The 16,839-nt window shown below is 38.7% G+C and overlaps 1 protein-coding gene across 2 annotated transcripts in view; it reads right to left on the bottom strand.

The window, feature by feature from the left end:
- Positions 1-263: 263 nt before the first annotated feature.
- The window catches only part of nfatc3a (nuclear factor of activated T cells 3a), a 68,895-nt gene continuing 52,319 nt past the window's right edge, over positions 264-16,839 (bottom strand). For both annotated transcript variants that reach the window (XM_052560818.1, XM_052560819.1), the window contains exons 9-10: positions 14,893-15,903; positions 264-4,305 (exon numbers count right to left, since the gene is read on the bottom strand). In XM_052560818.1, coding sequence (XP_052416778.1) covers positions 4,226-4,305; positions 14,893-15,903 — 1,091 coding nt within the window. In that variant the 3' untranslated portion in view covers positions 264-4,225. The remainder of the gene's footprint in view (positions 4,306-14,892; positions 15,904-16,839) is intronic.

The following is a 16,839-nucleotide window of genomic DNA, read 5'->3' on the forward strand; positions in this document are numbered from 1 at the left end:
CTATGTATTGTTTACTGTAAAATAAAATGACTCAAATGGCAAAAAAAAAATAAAAAAAGGTACAAAACGGTCACTGGTACAGTCCCCTTTCAAAATATATTAATATATACACACTGTTAAAGTACTATTACAGTATATAACTTCGGTACTAATATGAACCAGGGATAAGGTACAGCGATGCACTTTTAGTCTATTCACTAAACATTTCATTCTTGATGCATATCATAATCCAAAACACAATGACACACATTGACACAAAGAGAGACATTTGGGCATTTATTCTTTTTATTGATACACTACCTCAGAAGAGCCTATGCCGCATGGTGTTCCCTTTGAATAATTTCAAAAAGCACTGCAGTCTTAAAAATTACAAAATGTTAAATACAAAATATACATGAAACGACAATACAAGGCTCCGTAAACATCAACTGAACCTGTACTTTTATTTTACAAACCATCCAAGCTACCCAAACTTTAGGAATGACATCCATTTCAAAGTATCAAAAATAGAGTTCTGGTGTTTGCGTCGTCATCTGTTTGTAAAATGGGAACACATTGTTCGATCTTTGGTTTCTAGAGAATGAAAATAGGTGCTTATCTAGGGACCCTGATTCATCCCAGAACTCCCCCATCTTTTTTTTTTTTTTTTGCTTGTTTTTTTTCTTTCTTGATTCTCAAAAAACACTAAACCTAAATCAAACCCAAACCTTATGACACACGTTCTCTAAAATTGCATTTGAACACAAGTTAAGGCTTTCCTACTGTATATTTGATAGTTTAAATTAAACAGTCAAAAGTGGCATTGAAAACACCTGTCACTATATGTAAGGGTTTAGATACAACAAAATATATATACTTACTGTATAGATGCAAGAGTAACAAACAAACCTGCTATTTATATATTTGAAAAAATGTCACACCATTGTATTGTAGTCTGTTCTTGCATAGCCTAATGTATCAGTGTGCTTTTGCACCATTTACATTTTTAGACATACAAAGCAAATATCTACACTTCATTGGATACAAACTGACGTAAGCACATACGCACAAAACCATTAAGACGCTTGCTATATGCATGAACAGACACATCTTGACACACGCAACTTTTGTGTGGCATACTAACCTACGAAGAAGCATTTCTACAGCGTCTAATCTAGAGGCATCAAGGTTTTGTCTTGGTTTTTTTTTTCTATCTTTTTTTTTTTTTTTTTTAAAGGCAGAAGGCAGGTTTATAGTGCATAGCAGATAATTTTTTTGTCTTTTTCAAACATAATTAACAGTCATGGTTACAGCTGTATGTCTCAAAGACTGAAAAAAAACTATAGAAAAAACTAAGTCTCAATTGAATTGTGCCAGTTTTCATGGAGGAAAAGAAAATCTATTTTCCAGATTATAATTTAAGGCAAGGAGCCAATAAAAAAACCTCAAAGATTTGTTTGCATCTTAAGACATCTGCTCGCTGTTTTTGTCAACAGAGAGCAAGTTGTGATCAAAAATGAGCAGTATAGTTGTCTAAGATGGGCTGAGGGGTTTGGAAGCTGGTTCAGATTTGAACCTTTTTGCCCCAGAATGCAGTGGGGATACAAACCAAGAAGTGGCTTTCAAGTCACTCTATAGTAACGGTTTACATGTTGATTGTCAGGTTGCAACCTTTTTTAGGGCAAAAAAACAAAAACAAACAAACAACCAATTCAATATGGTTTCCCTGACATCAATCCTGCAAGTTTTTTTTTTTTTTTTTTATTGTCTAATGCAATTGTTTATGCATAATTGTCTCTAATCAAAAGGCACAAAGCGAGTTTCAGCATAGTCAACATATTATGTTTGAGTTCAATGCACATTAAGTCCATATAAACATATATAATTATTATTAGGGCTGGGCAAGTTAACGCATTATTATCGCATTAATGCCGACAATTATTTTACCGCGCATTACAGCAGTTTTTTATTATTATGAAAGTCCGTTGCTCACTGGCCCTGAATACACATATTGACAAACCATGGGTCACGGGAGATGTGATGTGTTGATCACTACTGGCTTGGGATGGGTGTCATGACACGTCTTAAAGGGCTCATATGACGTTGCTAAAAATAACATTATTTTGTGTATTTGGTGTAATGAAATGTGTTTATGCGGTTTAAGGTTTAAAAAAAAAAAAAAGAAAAGATTTTCCACATACTGTACATTATTGTTTCTCCTCTTTGACCCGCCTTTTGAAACGCGTCGATTTTAGTCTTTGCAACTTTACAGATCTTCTTTATGCAACGATCTTGAAACACTCCAAAGTGAAGGAAGGAGAAATTGAAATCACATCATATGACCCCCTTTAACCCATGAGAATACTTGGGGTGGGCCTACGCTCCCGATGAAATTACACATTCACAAACCACTGTTCACTGTTATTTTTAATAATCATAAATCACGACTTCATTAGTGTGAAATAGGAAGTTTCTGACAGCAGAGAAGTGCTCTCACTTAGTACAGCAGGGTGCTGTTTTGTTAACTTTGTGGTTTATTATTTTGAGTTGTTGGGACACAGTAACACATGGCCCTCTTCACAATATATTGCTTTACACCCTTATTCTCCCGCATCCCGCACACACAAGTCTCTACCCGCCCACACCCCGCTGCATTGGTGCAGGTCTCTACACGGAAGGAACATGTTATAATGTTATGACTGAGGTTCTGGATTCTGAGCATAACTTGTTTTTCTACAACAAACTATAAAATAGTTTCTAGAAAAATGTTCATGCCCTAGAAGTGGCAAATAGCTTTAAATATTTGATTACATTAATTTGAGATCCAAAAGAAATATTTTTGGCATTTTATGTAAATAGGACAGTAGGTGGACAGGAAGTGAAGTAGGTGAGAAAGAAAGGGGTTGGGATCAGGAAAAGTCTGTGAGCCAGGACTCGAACTCTGGATGCCCAAAGCGCAGCGGTGCTACATGTCAGTGCGCTGCCCATGAGGCCATCGGTGCTGACACAACAAATATTTTAACTGCTACTATGTAAAAGGAATACTGCTGTAAAAAAAAAAAAAAAAACACACACTTTACTAAAGTACTTTTAAATGAAAAAAAGTACATAATACACTACTTCTGAATGCATTATTGAATTTTGTGCATAAAAATGCAATTAATCGGGATTCATTTTTTTAGCGTTGCCCAGCACTAATTTATATATATATATATATTTATTTATGAGCTTTATTATCTCCAGACCTTTTGGTCTACGGTCATGAGTTAATCTTCTCATTCAATAATACAAAACACGTATGCAATCTTTAGAGTCTGCTAACAATTCACTTGACTTTTAAAAGCACAGGACTGTCAAAGTAAGATTGAACCAACACAGTTCACAGCACTCCAGAACAAAAGATGAAGCTCAGCTACTTTGTAAGTATAAAATACACACACTGGATTCAACGTGTCCTCCTCATCAAAAAAAAAAAAAAAAAAAAAAAAAAAAAACTAATATAAATTCTGAGCAGAAAGCCTGTTCACAATCACAGCTACTACATAAGGCATTTGTTCACCCTGAAGAGGAAATGGGCCAATCATTAAACAGTTTATCTACAGCTCAGAAAGGTCACTAGACGTGTGGAATGTTGCATATTGTTACTACAGACTCAGTGCAGCGCCCGAGGGCCCGTCCACTAGGGGGCAGCACTGGGAGAATGTGTATTGAAAAAGGCGGCGTTTTCGCTGGTAAGAAGACGTGACATGGGCATGTATCACGCTTGGAGCACCCCTCAGCTATCCCACTAAAGTGACTGCAGAATCGCTGCTGTGTACTGCATATTCCTGTCAGGGATGAGGGAGCTCGACTGCATAGCTAGCCAATCCAAGGGGTGAATCTGTGAGCTACAAATAATAATACATCATGCTGTTAGAGAGCCCTGACTTATTGGTTTTATTTCCAGGAGAACAACACAAATCCCAGTTTACACCCACTAAACCACATCTGTGTTCGTGTGTATGTACAGTGCACCTGATTTTGTGTGCATGCGTACAGTATATACCATAAAACCTCCCAGCTGTTACGGTTTACAGCCACAGCACTGTTTGTGAATCTAGAAGAAGGCTCCTTCTTCTTCTGGCTCCACATGAGGAAGGGTTGATTTAGGACTATCGGGGCAGACGCTGGCTTTGGGTGGAATCTGGTCGCTCGGCTCTGGAGTCCTGTGGAGATCGTCTGAGAGTCTGACGTGGCTTGGTGTGGGCTAGGACTGACTGTGTGCAGCTGGCGAGCCCCCATGAGCCTCTGGGGCCTGAGACATGTCTCTGCCTATGATCTCATTCACTGAAACACACAAAAAGAGGCATTATTCAGTGTTATTCATTATTATTCATTATTCCAATGACTTGTATACTGTTCAAAAGGCTTTGAGAAGTTTCTCATGCCGACCAAGGCTGCATTTATTTGATTAAAAATACCATAAAATCAGTAATATTGCAAAATCTAAATTATATATATATATATATATATATATATATATATATATATAAATATAAAATAATACATTTTTATTTTTATTTATTTTTTTATAGATTTTTAAATTTATTCCTGTGATGGCAAAGCTGAATTCTAAGCAGCTATGACTAAAGTCTTCAGTTTTGTGGACCTTTTTTTTTTTCCCAGAAGAACAGCATTTATTTGAAATCTTTTGTAATAGGATCTTTACTGTCACTTTAGATCAATTTAATTTGTCCTTACTGAATAAAAGTATTAATATGTTTTACAAAATAATGACTGCTGACAGCAAACTTTAGTGCGAACGCTCATACTGAGCATTTTAAAAACCAGTTCCTGTATCTAACCAGTGAAGGGCAGTGCTGAGCTGTGTGAAGTCGAGCTCAGACATCATCTTCTAGGGCTGATGGAAATAAAAGACAGATTGAATTAAAAAAAGAACGAACTTTGGTATGTGACCACTTAGGAAAAACACGTGCACGATTGTGCGTCTGTGAGCATGAGGATGTCAGTTCTGACAGCAGCAGTCTGACCAAGATGACCACAACACACAGGCTGTAAAAGCCATCCTCCGCTTCTTTAACTACGAGGCTTTGGTGCAGGCAGTTGCATCAGTTCATTATGAGTTTAATGGCCTTTGACTACATTTCCTTTAGCCTGCTGGCTTGGGCTTTTAGCGCACCATGAAAGGCCTGTATAAAATTGATCCATTGTTAAAACACATGTTCTATATCCCAGAAGGCAACAGAGCAAGTGTGGTAATTACTTTAGCAGGCCGGGAGACTGATGTTAAAGCAAACAGCCAAACTTTTTTTAACAGGTCGTCCCAGCAGGGCTCTGATTAATGCTGTGAAAATATGACTGTTTCTCCACATGCTCTATTAAACAATGGATGTTCTCAACACTACAGCAAGTGCGATGATATTACCTGCCAATGACAACCATGCTAAAAAGTTCATCCTATTTGGAAAAAAAGCAACAGAGAGGGAGAACTAGGACAAGGACGGATCCTCGCTTTGTGGAAGAAAATATTGTTCCTTGGGAGAGATGGTAGGTTTTGACACACGCTCACCATAACATTCAATCACCAGATTTCCAAGCTTGTCACTGGAGTAAAAACCACATCTATAAGAGGCGATGACAAATCTTAGGAAAAAGCGGATAAGCAGATAAACAGGTTTGGCTGTTGAAGGGGGCCTCAGGTATTTTTCATACTGGTACCTGCCTCTGCAAGCGAGTTAATAATCCCAGCATTCCTCATCCAGACAACCCATGATTGACTGGGATACACCACATTTTCCAACAGCTCAATCAAAGTGAACAAATATGCCCTTACACAGGATTACAGCTAAGCTTCTTTTTTTAAACCAGCATCAGCAGACGTATATAATAGCATATACAGTCATTTAACAAGACATCAAAAACCAGAGAGCTAGACTCAGTGCTTAAAATAGCATTAAAGGTAAATGAAAGAATACATGTTTAAATGTGAAATATGGCAGAGTGTTACAAAAAAAAGGTAGCAGAAGAGCATGAAAAGGACTGGTGATCAAAATAACGAGCATCTCGTACAACAGTCACTCTGTAGGCTGAAAATTTAAAGCAATTATGCAATGCTCGAGTCACAAGTGAACGCTACTGATGTTTGTGATGGTTTAAACATGGCTCTAGAACTAACAATAGTACTGCTGTGTTAGACTCATCCAGGTTAAGGGGTTCATAATTGCATACGTTTTTCTAGTTACTTTGTTTAATGTAGATGATATCTTTTGATTCTTTGTGCACAGTGTCTTTTAAACAGTTATTTATTTTGTTTTTTCTTGCTTTGTTTACATTTTGTGTTAGCCACAGTTTGTGTGTTGATTGTTATTTTGCATGTTCAAAGTTTAGAGTTGTTTTGGTACATTTCTTATGTGGTTGATGCTATTATTTGTGATGGTTTTGTGTGCAAAAGTTGCATGTTTGTGTGTGTGTGTGTGTGTGTGTGTGTGTGTGATGTTTCAAATGCCCAGCCGCTGTCACAGATCATCCTGTTGGCGTAGGCGGCTCTTCCTCTTGCATGAACACACTTCACACATGCAGACCTGCTCTGGGCTGATTGTGTGTTCTGCTTTAAAACCCACTCAGCGCGCTGTCTGCCTCTCACGCTGCACAAACAATCTAACAATCTTACACACAAACCTACACTGCACAACCTCACAAACATTGGAGAAAACTGATAGAACTTACAAAACATACAGAGTGAATGTCAATGGAAGCACTTTATATGACAATTTGCAACTGTCAAAAGTGTTAAAGATGCGACGAACTTTATTGATGTTGAAAAAATATATATATGAATGAAAACACACACACACACACACACACACACACACAAGCACACACGCGCACACGCGGACACACACGCACTCTAGTTATTTGTTTTAAAGTACAACAATCAAAACTCCAGTAAACAAACGTTAAAAAATAAAACGGTTTTTAACTCATAGAAATAAAATATAATAAGTACACAGTAAATTAAGGAAAAAATACCAAAAGCAAAAAATATTTATTTCAGCCTCTGGCATTAAACATTAAAAATGCACACTTAAACATCTGCAAGACAAAAACAAGCAAACAGCAAAAAAAAAAAAAAGAAAAAAAAGTATGCCAGTATTTTTAGCCCAGCTCAGTCAGTCAGTCAATAAATACAGACAGCTATTTAATCAGCGCCTGTGGTATTGGCAGATTTTTAAGGTTGCCAATTTTTGGAAAAGACTAATATGTCGTCTGCCACGGTATTTACTCTGCTTTGAAGACTACTTTCTTATTTTAAAACCTTATTTTCCCGTCTCCTTCTGGATCAAAAGCTTTCTTTTCTCAATTTTTCCATTTTTGCGTGACACAAAAGCACTCTGTAGTTTCTCACATCCCTTCAAACGCACACATGCATGCTGCAGTTTCAATCTTTGTTCAGCGTTTGGACCGGTTTGAAAGCAAGTCACCTCAGGACAGCCAAAACTCTGGGTTCAGGGTGTGTAAAACCCAGAAGCGGTTCTATTCCTATTACAGTCGCTAACCGTGCAAATTACAATGCACAAATCTCAACAATACATTAAGGGAGTGAGTGTCTGAAGGGGAGCTGTCGATATTAGCGATGCATCTGACTCAGTTAAATACGGGAAGTTACTGTGCAATATATCACAATATAGCAGCAACTGACTTGAGAGGTTTCAACATCATCTTTCCCCACATGTAAGAAAGCATGATTCATCTCGATCTCTTTCGCATAACGCTTGAGAGTCTCAGCGTAGAGTCTTTAAATAGGGGATCCTCTTTGGATGAGTGGAAGGGGCCATCCCTTATTAACATATAATATACGGGGTCTGAGCTATACGTTGAGCTGGGGTAGATGATATTGTTTGACGGTGCTGTCCCTAGACTGTGAATCACTGGACTAGCCACTGCACTGGCTGACCGTTAACAGAGGCATTCGTGGAGAAGGGCTAACTGGGTCAGATAACTTTTCTTTTAACTTGCGGGAAATATGTTTTTATGCATTTATGACCAACATTTAATTCCACACTAGAAAGCCTTACTAAGTGACCGCTTAAACTAAACTAAATTCTGGGATAGTTTTATGGTGTATAAACGGTGTATAACTTGTATTACTAAAAATAAAGTCAGGTAAACTAACATTTTAAACTGCATTTAGAAAAAAAAAAAGAAAACGGCAGGAGTTAAAAATAATGCCAATTTTTTATAAAACATTATTCCATTGTAGGTGAGATCCTGCTGATATATATATATATATATTCTTTTCTATTTTGAAAGCAGTGAATGTGTTGTGTTATGATGGAAAGTATTATACTAGGTAAGACTGACCTCATCAGCCAGAGCAACTGATAGCAAACACCCGTTTCCATTTAGGAAGAAAAAAGAAAAAAAAAATCCTTGTCAGATGTTTAACTCACTGCTGCTCTTTCACCAAGCGTGAAATGTGAAATCTAGTGTGTGTTTAGGACATGGGCAACGCTGAGAGGGTGATTTCTTTGTTTACTTTTTCATTTGTGTCCCCCTCGACCTATTTTGACCTTGGCAGCGGTATACAAAAACTGCACTGCAAATCTTACTTTTAAAAACAAGTCTGAAAAAAGAGTGCGCCAAAAAAAACAAAAAACTAGACAATAAGAGTCTGAGAAAGCACAAGGGAGCTGTCAGTTTGATCTGTGAATCATATTGTGGATTCCCCATTTAAAGTGTCAGTATGTGATTCATCCCCATTTTCTTTGACCAGAGGCCTCAGCAAACTTTTTTAAATGTTTAGTCATTGGCCTTTACAATCAGCACAGCGTAGCCATGGGGCAAAACAGCAATGCAGGAGCCGTAAAAAAAACTTGATAAATGCACATCTGAAATGCACGAGGACTTTTTTTCAATTATGGAAAAGAAATCAATATTTAGAAGGAGCTCATCAATTGAGTTTGAAAAAGAAAACAGCAGATTGCCACAGGTGATTGAAACAAAACGTTCTTGGCCAAAGTTAGGGAGAAGCACATTTTTACAGAAAAAAAAAAAAAACGACAAGATCAAACCACAAAGCACATACACAGCCACATGTTGCAGTCTTCCTCCTCCACTCAAATATATAAACAGATTCAAAATAGAACTCGGAATCAATCATTTAGAGATATAAAAGGGAATCTGCATAAGAGAATATTCCCCATAAACAAATATATGCAAAATTCTAATTACGTCATTCAAAACAGAATTTGTTCAGGACACTTCTATACAAATCGACTTATAAATAAGGAGAGAGACGAAACGCAAAATAAAAATGCTGTGATCCTTTACTAGCTTTACTTTTTTTTTTTTTTCTTCAGTGGAACAAAAAGATATTTCGAACAAACAAGTCTGAGCTGGGCTTTCCTGGTCAGAGAGTGAACCCTTGTCACATTAATTCCCAAGGATCTTTGCACCACGCCACGTCTCTGCCGCCAAACACCACAGCAATGCAAACTGGACCGACCACAACGCCGCTGCCTGCCTGCGCCAAGACCTCAAAAATTATGTTCCTGACACCGTAATTGTACGGAAAGATGACACAAAACCAGGTTTCCACTGCTTTGAGAAGACTTCTCTGATTGTTTTTAATGAGCAGGCAGCTTTGGGCCCGGAGCTGTGTTTTTTTCCCTACCACGCTCTCTTTTTCCCTCAGAGATGAGAGAAGTTGTGTTATTAATTTGACACAGTCATTTACCACTGGCTAAAGACTACAGACCTGGAATGTGTTGCATGTTGAAGTTTCCGTACCCACAAACGGAAAGAAGGAAACGGACACAAACAGACGGATGAGGGCAGAACATCATATGAAGAGTAGTACAGAAATCATAATATCATTATAAAAACTGGATTGTTACTTCAGTGAATTCTAAACGTTAAAACCAACTCCCATCCCTTGATAGAAACAGAGTGACACAAGATAGAAGCTCTAAGACACAAAGTGTGTGTGTACAGTACGACAGGGATACAAGACCCAAAGACAGCAGGCTTTGCCTATTATTAACCCAGATCAGTGCACTCACGCCGGGGTGGCAGCTGCACACAGACATCCACGAGAACAAAGGAGCACAAGCACACGCCTGCGTACACATCTCAAACACAGACCCCTGGGAGGACATTCATTAAACACAACTGACGTGAAAGAGAGTGGAAAGAAGAGATGAGACGAGAGAAAAGAGACCAAGTCTCCTGTAAGTACTGACACACACCGCTACTTCTGTTCAGCATGAGGGAACCAGTCCAAACTCATCAGGAAAATATGGCACCCAAACTCCTTATGCTCGTCTAACACACATGCACACGGCTCACTCAGCTCATAGGCAGTCTACACTTAATCACAGATATCATGTTGAGAGATAAATGCAATGGTACAAGTAGATTACTCAAACGATAATAGTCTTTTAGCATTTGGTTTACATCTCCTACGTTCTAGTCCTCCTTTGACCTCTCTGTTTGAGAGTGTGCGCGCTTGCGTCGATTGCCTGTTTTTTTGTCTTCCATCTGTCAGTCTGTCTGTAGCCCCTCCCCAGCGCCACCTGCAAAGAGTCTTTGACATCACCTGTGCCATCTGTTCACACACACAAACACACACCGTCCTAAGACGATTCTTATTTGTCCATGAAAGACCCAAAACAGTCCCAGCCCTTAAATATTCGCTTACTATATAAATAAACTTTAATCCACCCAGTGGTGGCACCAGTTTAACGCAGACCTGGAATAATAGGACCGGAATATCAAGTGGGATTCCCACCTACTGTAAACTGCTAGTCAGCAGTATTAAAACTAGTTCAACCAGAATGAAAACGGCTTTGGAAATGAAAGCCGGAGCAATTTGTAAACAAACACCAGGTTTTACACTAAACGATCATCCACATTCACACAGCATCACACAACTCCCAGAATGCACCGCCACTGACAACCACTGAATTCTGCTGAAAAGTGATTCATCAAATGGAACTGAAGTATCTGGGGCCATAAAAGTGCCAGGAAAGTGTGATTAAGAACTGCAGAGTCTGACTGATACATCAACTTACATTTAAATCTAGTGAAACTCTCAGCCAGCTGCAGAGCTCTTTTACAGTTAACCATGACGAGTGATTCATTGCTCTTTGATGAACAGATGCGAAAGAAAAAATGAGCAAGTTTATATATAAATGCAATAAACAATAAGCAAAATAAAACAACATAATAGGATACAGATTTATATTACTATATGGAATACTGTAAACAATCACAATCCATGCATGAATGAAAAAAATGTTTTTTATAAATTTATGAATAACTATTATGACTTTTTTTTTCTAAAGTAAATAAATTCTATAATATTTTAAAGTAATAGACGGTTATGCGTTAGTAACATATAGTAGTTATAGCCATAGAGTATACATTTAAATGCAATAAACGATAATAAATATAATACATAATACCATATAGTAAATAATTTAGCATAAAAACATGTATTTTTCCAAACTGTGTTTATAAATTTTCAGTTTATTCATTAAATAGGCCTATTTCAATGCTTTAGCAAACATGCCGTACCTTTCACTAGCAGTGATAGCTGTATGTTGACGTGAAAGGAGGTTTGTGTCAGTGACTGGAGCGGTGTTCTGTTCTATTTGGAGTTCATTTCTGACCTCCTTAACAACTCACAGTGCTCAAGAACTTCAGTCAGAATGACACAGACCCTATTTATAGTGTGTGCTTTAGGGAGGATACAGTCCCTGGTGAAATCAGTTCAAAACTTCACTTTTTAAAAGGCTTAACTCCATCCCATCTCACACACTGAATTCATGAGGACGTCTAATGCTATATGTGAGCAACATGTAGGCAGTGAATACTTAGTGTGGCTGAGCATGCCTGCTGTGAAATATTAAGTGCGTATGTGTGTGCCCATGTGTCTTGAGTTAGTGTGCAATTTGAAACGGTGAATTAGCTTGTGCACATCTGTGAATTAGTATGCAGCTGGCCAAGAGTGTTAATTTTGTGTTTATGTGTGTATTAGGGCTGGGTAAAAAATATCGTTATCTCGATATTAATCGATTCTCATTTTTACTGAACGATATCGATTCCTATATCCTAAGAATCGATTAGTCCAGCCTGTTTTCAGTTAATGGATGGAACATTGAAGGGCACACACTTACCATCCAATTCTGTCCATTGTATTCCAGTATTCAAACAATAAATGGCGTTTTGCCACGGTTTAATTGGGAGTGTTAGATCTAACTTACTTAATTAATGATTAAGCGACCTAACTTAATCATATCCTCCACATTAATACCAGCTTCAGCACAAAATAAACATGACTAAACATCCGAAGTTAAGTTAAAAGAAAACTTGCAACTTTAACAATTCATATCTTGCCAGTTGTAATCACTCAATCAGTGTTTCAGCTGCACAAAGACGTCAATATAAGTGCTTGTAAACAATGTCACATAACGTCACATTTAACTCAGAAAAACATATTCAGTAACCATAAAATCTTTTAAAAACTTCATTAAGTTTAATTAAATAAGTAAATTTTAAACTTCAGTATTAATGTAGTACCAACTGATTCTAATATAGGCAAATTTTTACAGCATAAGTTGAGATTTATTTTCCTTGAGAAAATTTGGCATGTACTGTACCTGATACATATCAAAAATAATCGATATTGAATCGAATAGAATTAGTAATCGAGTCATAAACTTGTGAATGTATCAAATTGTGAAATTTGTGTCAAAACCCAGCCCTAGAGTGTGTGTGTGTGTATGTGTACAATACATATAGTGTGGGCTACATATAGTGAAGGCAGTTTTAATTACTCAGATGAATTCTGCATCCTTCTGTACTCACACTTAACTACGTACACACGCATACATGCACACAGGCACTTGTCTAACTTGAGTGACTCAAGCTGTTCATTAACTCTGTCTGACTGCACATTTGAATATGTAACTGAAGAACTGCAGAAAGCAGAAGTGACTCCCCGTGATCACATTCTGGTCCAGGATCTGTATCTTAAACACATGACGACATTGCTGAAATCTGTGCTTATGAACTACAGCATTAGCCTGAACTCTTTCATCAGTTATCCATGAAAAAATTATCTATGATAGATGCACCATGTTCAAAATCCTCAAAATACAGCCCACAAAATATTAGAATTTTCAGTAATAAATCGCTGAATGGTGAATAAGAAATCCATTGTGGTCTGTTGTCTGAACTTCTCACATAAACACACCATCAGCAAAAAATATCCACATAAACACAGAAGTTGAGAAACAAGCTCTCCCGCTCTGGCTACGGTCAGAATAGAATACTAGTGTACTGCTCACTGTATGCTGCACAGTGCACACTAACTACTGTATATTTTAGTAATGTTAACTAGTAGTATGCTTCAGTATGGTCCATGCTGTCAGAAAAATAAAAATGGCTACATACACCATTGAAAAATTTGTCGTCAGAATACTTTTATTCAGCAAGGATGAATTAAATTGTTCAAATTTGATTCTAAAGACATCATGTTGGAAAAGGTTTCAAATAAATTCTGATCTTTTGAGCTTTCTATTCTTCAAAAATCCACAGCAGTTTTCAAGAAAGGTTTCTTAAACACCAAATTAGCATATTATTATTATTTTTATTTTTTGCGGTATTTTCGATTAAATAAATGCAGTCTTGGTGAGCAGAAGTGGCTTCTTGACATGGTAGTGTACATTAAACTTGCAGGTTATGTGACATCACACTGAAAAAAGAAGGTCATACTGAGCTCACCCCAGTATGGAAGCATGCTCTATATACTGTAGTGTATTCTTGCAGTCAACTATCAAATTCAGTAGTTCATTTGAGTGATCTATGCTAATTATGCATTCTATGCACAGTATGCATACTAGATAATGCAAAAACAGTGAGAGGAATGAGGTACAGTAATGCAATATAATGCCAAACCCAGTCTTCTGCTTCCCTCCCCCACACTACTGACATTAGGTCTCATAGTTCTGCTAAGAAGGATTACCAGTCTAATGAATTCGCCCTGTGTCATGACACTCTTAAGATCTGGGAACTGCCAAACACTGTAATGCCTCAGGCAACTTGTGCATACAAATTCATTTTAGTAAATGAAGCTTTTGCTTGTTTATTTAATACATTTTAATGTTCTTGTTCTACTAGTTCCTCTTATAATTAAGTTATTACTGCACACATTCACACACATATTTATTCATCCCTTCATGTATTATTCACACACTAGTAGACTGATTATATTACTCTAATATCCATAAATGACCATGTGTGAATAAAGTGAATAAAGAGGTAATTATTTAAGTGAGTACTACATAACCAGGGGAAAAACCAAGGACTCATGCAGTGTAGGTTTGGTCATCATAGCTAAAGCAAATGCCACCTGGAGTTCCCCAGTTGATACTATATTATATGCTAAGATTTTAGTATATTAAAATTAAGTTTTAGTAACAAGTTTCAGAAGCCTTTTTTTGGGGGGCCAAAAGTTTGATTGAATCATATAGTAATTGCTGTTAATAGTGTCTGGTAACATCTTTAACTGATTTTTCCATACATTTATCCCATATGTATATAAACTGACAGCCACCACTGATACGCTACTACTAAATATATGGTAGACACGTAATTTTCTGTAAAGCTGTTTTGCAATGATTTGTATCGTGAAAAGCGCTATACAAATAAACTTGGATTAAAGAAGGAAGCTTTAAATACCTTTAATGTAAAGGGGAACTGTATCAATTTTGCTTTGTCCCGTTGAGGGACAATTTCTCAAGATTTATCCATACTCTGAACTGAAAGTTGCAGTGGTCACTCTCAAGTGTCAAAAACAAAAGACAAAAACAAAACAACAACCTTGTTTAACAAAGTGCAAAGACTCACCATCATCAAGTGTAATATCTTGCAGACCAATGGTACGGAAGGTGGGCTCTCTATCCTCTGGCTCCTGTTTGATGTTCGGCCTCTCTCCCTGTTGGGTCAACGGGTGCACCAAGGGACCTGAAGGGGACAACCCAGCCAGGACAGGGCTGCTAGCCTGGGGAGAAGGCTGTCCAGAGAGTCCCATGGGCCCCAAGGGGCTGTTGGATGTAGGAGACGGGGAAGTGGGTGAGTGGTAAGGGAGGGAGTGGAGTTGGGGGGATGAGGGCCCAGAGTGGGGAGATGGCACCATATGAACAGGAGCACTAGAGGGAGTCGGGCAGGAGGCAGACCGCTGCCCAGCCGGATGGTAAACCAGGGGACGCTGGAGCTGTGGGGGCGGCTGTCCCAGTGTGTGGGTGGGTGACGGGACCTGCCCTGGAGTGGGGCAGTGGTAGCCTAGAGAGTGAAGGTGGGGGGCAGAGTGGGCCATGACATGATTGCTACCCGTACAGGATGCGTGGCTAGGGCTGGAGCCAGGCCCCGGAGGCACTCCAGAGGTGGGTGTCGAAGAAGCCAGTCCATACACCATCCCCAAACCCAGGGAGTGACACCCAGTCGGGTCGGCCTGGAAGGGTATTCGCTCATATGCCTGTGGGGAGCCCGCAGTCATAGGAAGACTGTGCTGGCCGTTGAAGGGCATGTTGTGCTGTAAGAGTGGGTAGCAGGCAGTGGCAGCAGGGCCTGGGTGGAAGGGCATCTGGCATTCGGGAGGTGCATTCAGCCCTTGAGCCTGAAGGTGGGGCAGGTGGGGAAGAGTTGGGGAGCCCATTGGGGCGCAGGGAGCCTGGAGAGGGTGCAGGCCTGCAGCCAGGCCACGTGGGGAGCTGGACAGAAGGCCGTCTGGTGGGTGGGAGTGCTCTGGGGAGGACAGCGGCTGAGCACAGACCAAACTGGCAGCATGGACCAGAGGCATGGACATGGGCGGCACGGCAGGGGAGTCCAAATCATCCCTATGTTCCTGCTTCACTCGTACTGCAAGGGAGGAGAGAGAAAGAGTGGAAAAAATGAGTGAAAAAGGAAGGAAGAGAAAACTTCACATGAAAATCTTAAGATTTAATGCGTTGTTAGCTATAAAATGTCACAGAATTTTCCTGAACGGTAATTATCTTGTTTCACATCTTTGGTACATTTCAGTAATATCAATAAAATATGTATTTTTATTTACACTTCTACTGATATCAAATTGAGAGTTGCTGAGATCTCATAATGCCATTACATTATCATACCAAACTGATTAACCATATTGATTTGGCAATTTATTTTAAAGTTTAATAGATTCACAGCACTAATGAACTCTTTTCCAATTTCCCATCTCCAATAAAACTGACAGCAACATTTTGACTAACATATGTTCAAGATTTATGACTAATACAAAATGCACATATTTCATTGAATCATATTTCCACCAAATCCTCTCCTCTCAATCCTCTCCTCTCCTCTCCAAACACGCAGACAATGAGTAATAGCAACACAGTATTCAGTAACCCATTTCCCAATCTGCCATTTCCCTGGCCCGCATGAGTGGAGGATATTTTTACTTGCTGTGGACTCTAAGAGAGCATATGTTGCCTGCTTGAGTGCCATGTAAACCAGTGCTGAATTTGGGAACTGAAGAATGCTGTCTGCCCTCCAGCATAGCTCCAAATGAAAACTAAAATCCAGTTCACAGCCCATACGCTGCTGCAAGGCCATTACTGCAGTAAAACTGCAGTTTCCTGATATGAAGAACAAGTGGCGACAATGTGTGGGAGAGAGTGTGAATGCATTTGAGTCTGGTGTTACTCACTGTGTACCTACAATGCATCTGAAAAAAAGTTTAGTTTCATATGATAAACAGAACTGATAGCATTCATTTCCAGATGCATTTTGGGCCAAAGCTGTTGGATTTGTGACCAACAAAGAAGCCCC

This window comes from Carassius gibelio, chromosome B7 (assembly GCF_023724105.1).
Source record: "Carassius gibelio isolate Cgi1373 ecotype wild population from Czech Republic chromosome B7, carGib1.2-hapl.c, whole genome shotgun sequence".
NCBI classification, from domain to species: Eukaryota; Metazoa; Chordata; class Actinopteri; order Cypriniformes; family Cyprinidae; genus Carassius; species Carassius gibelio.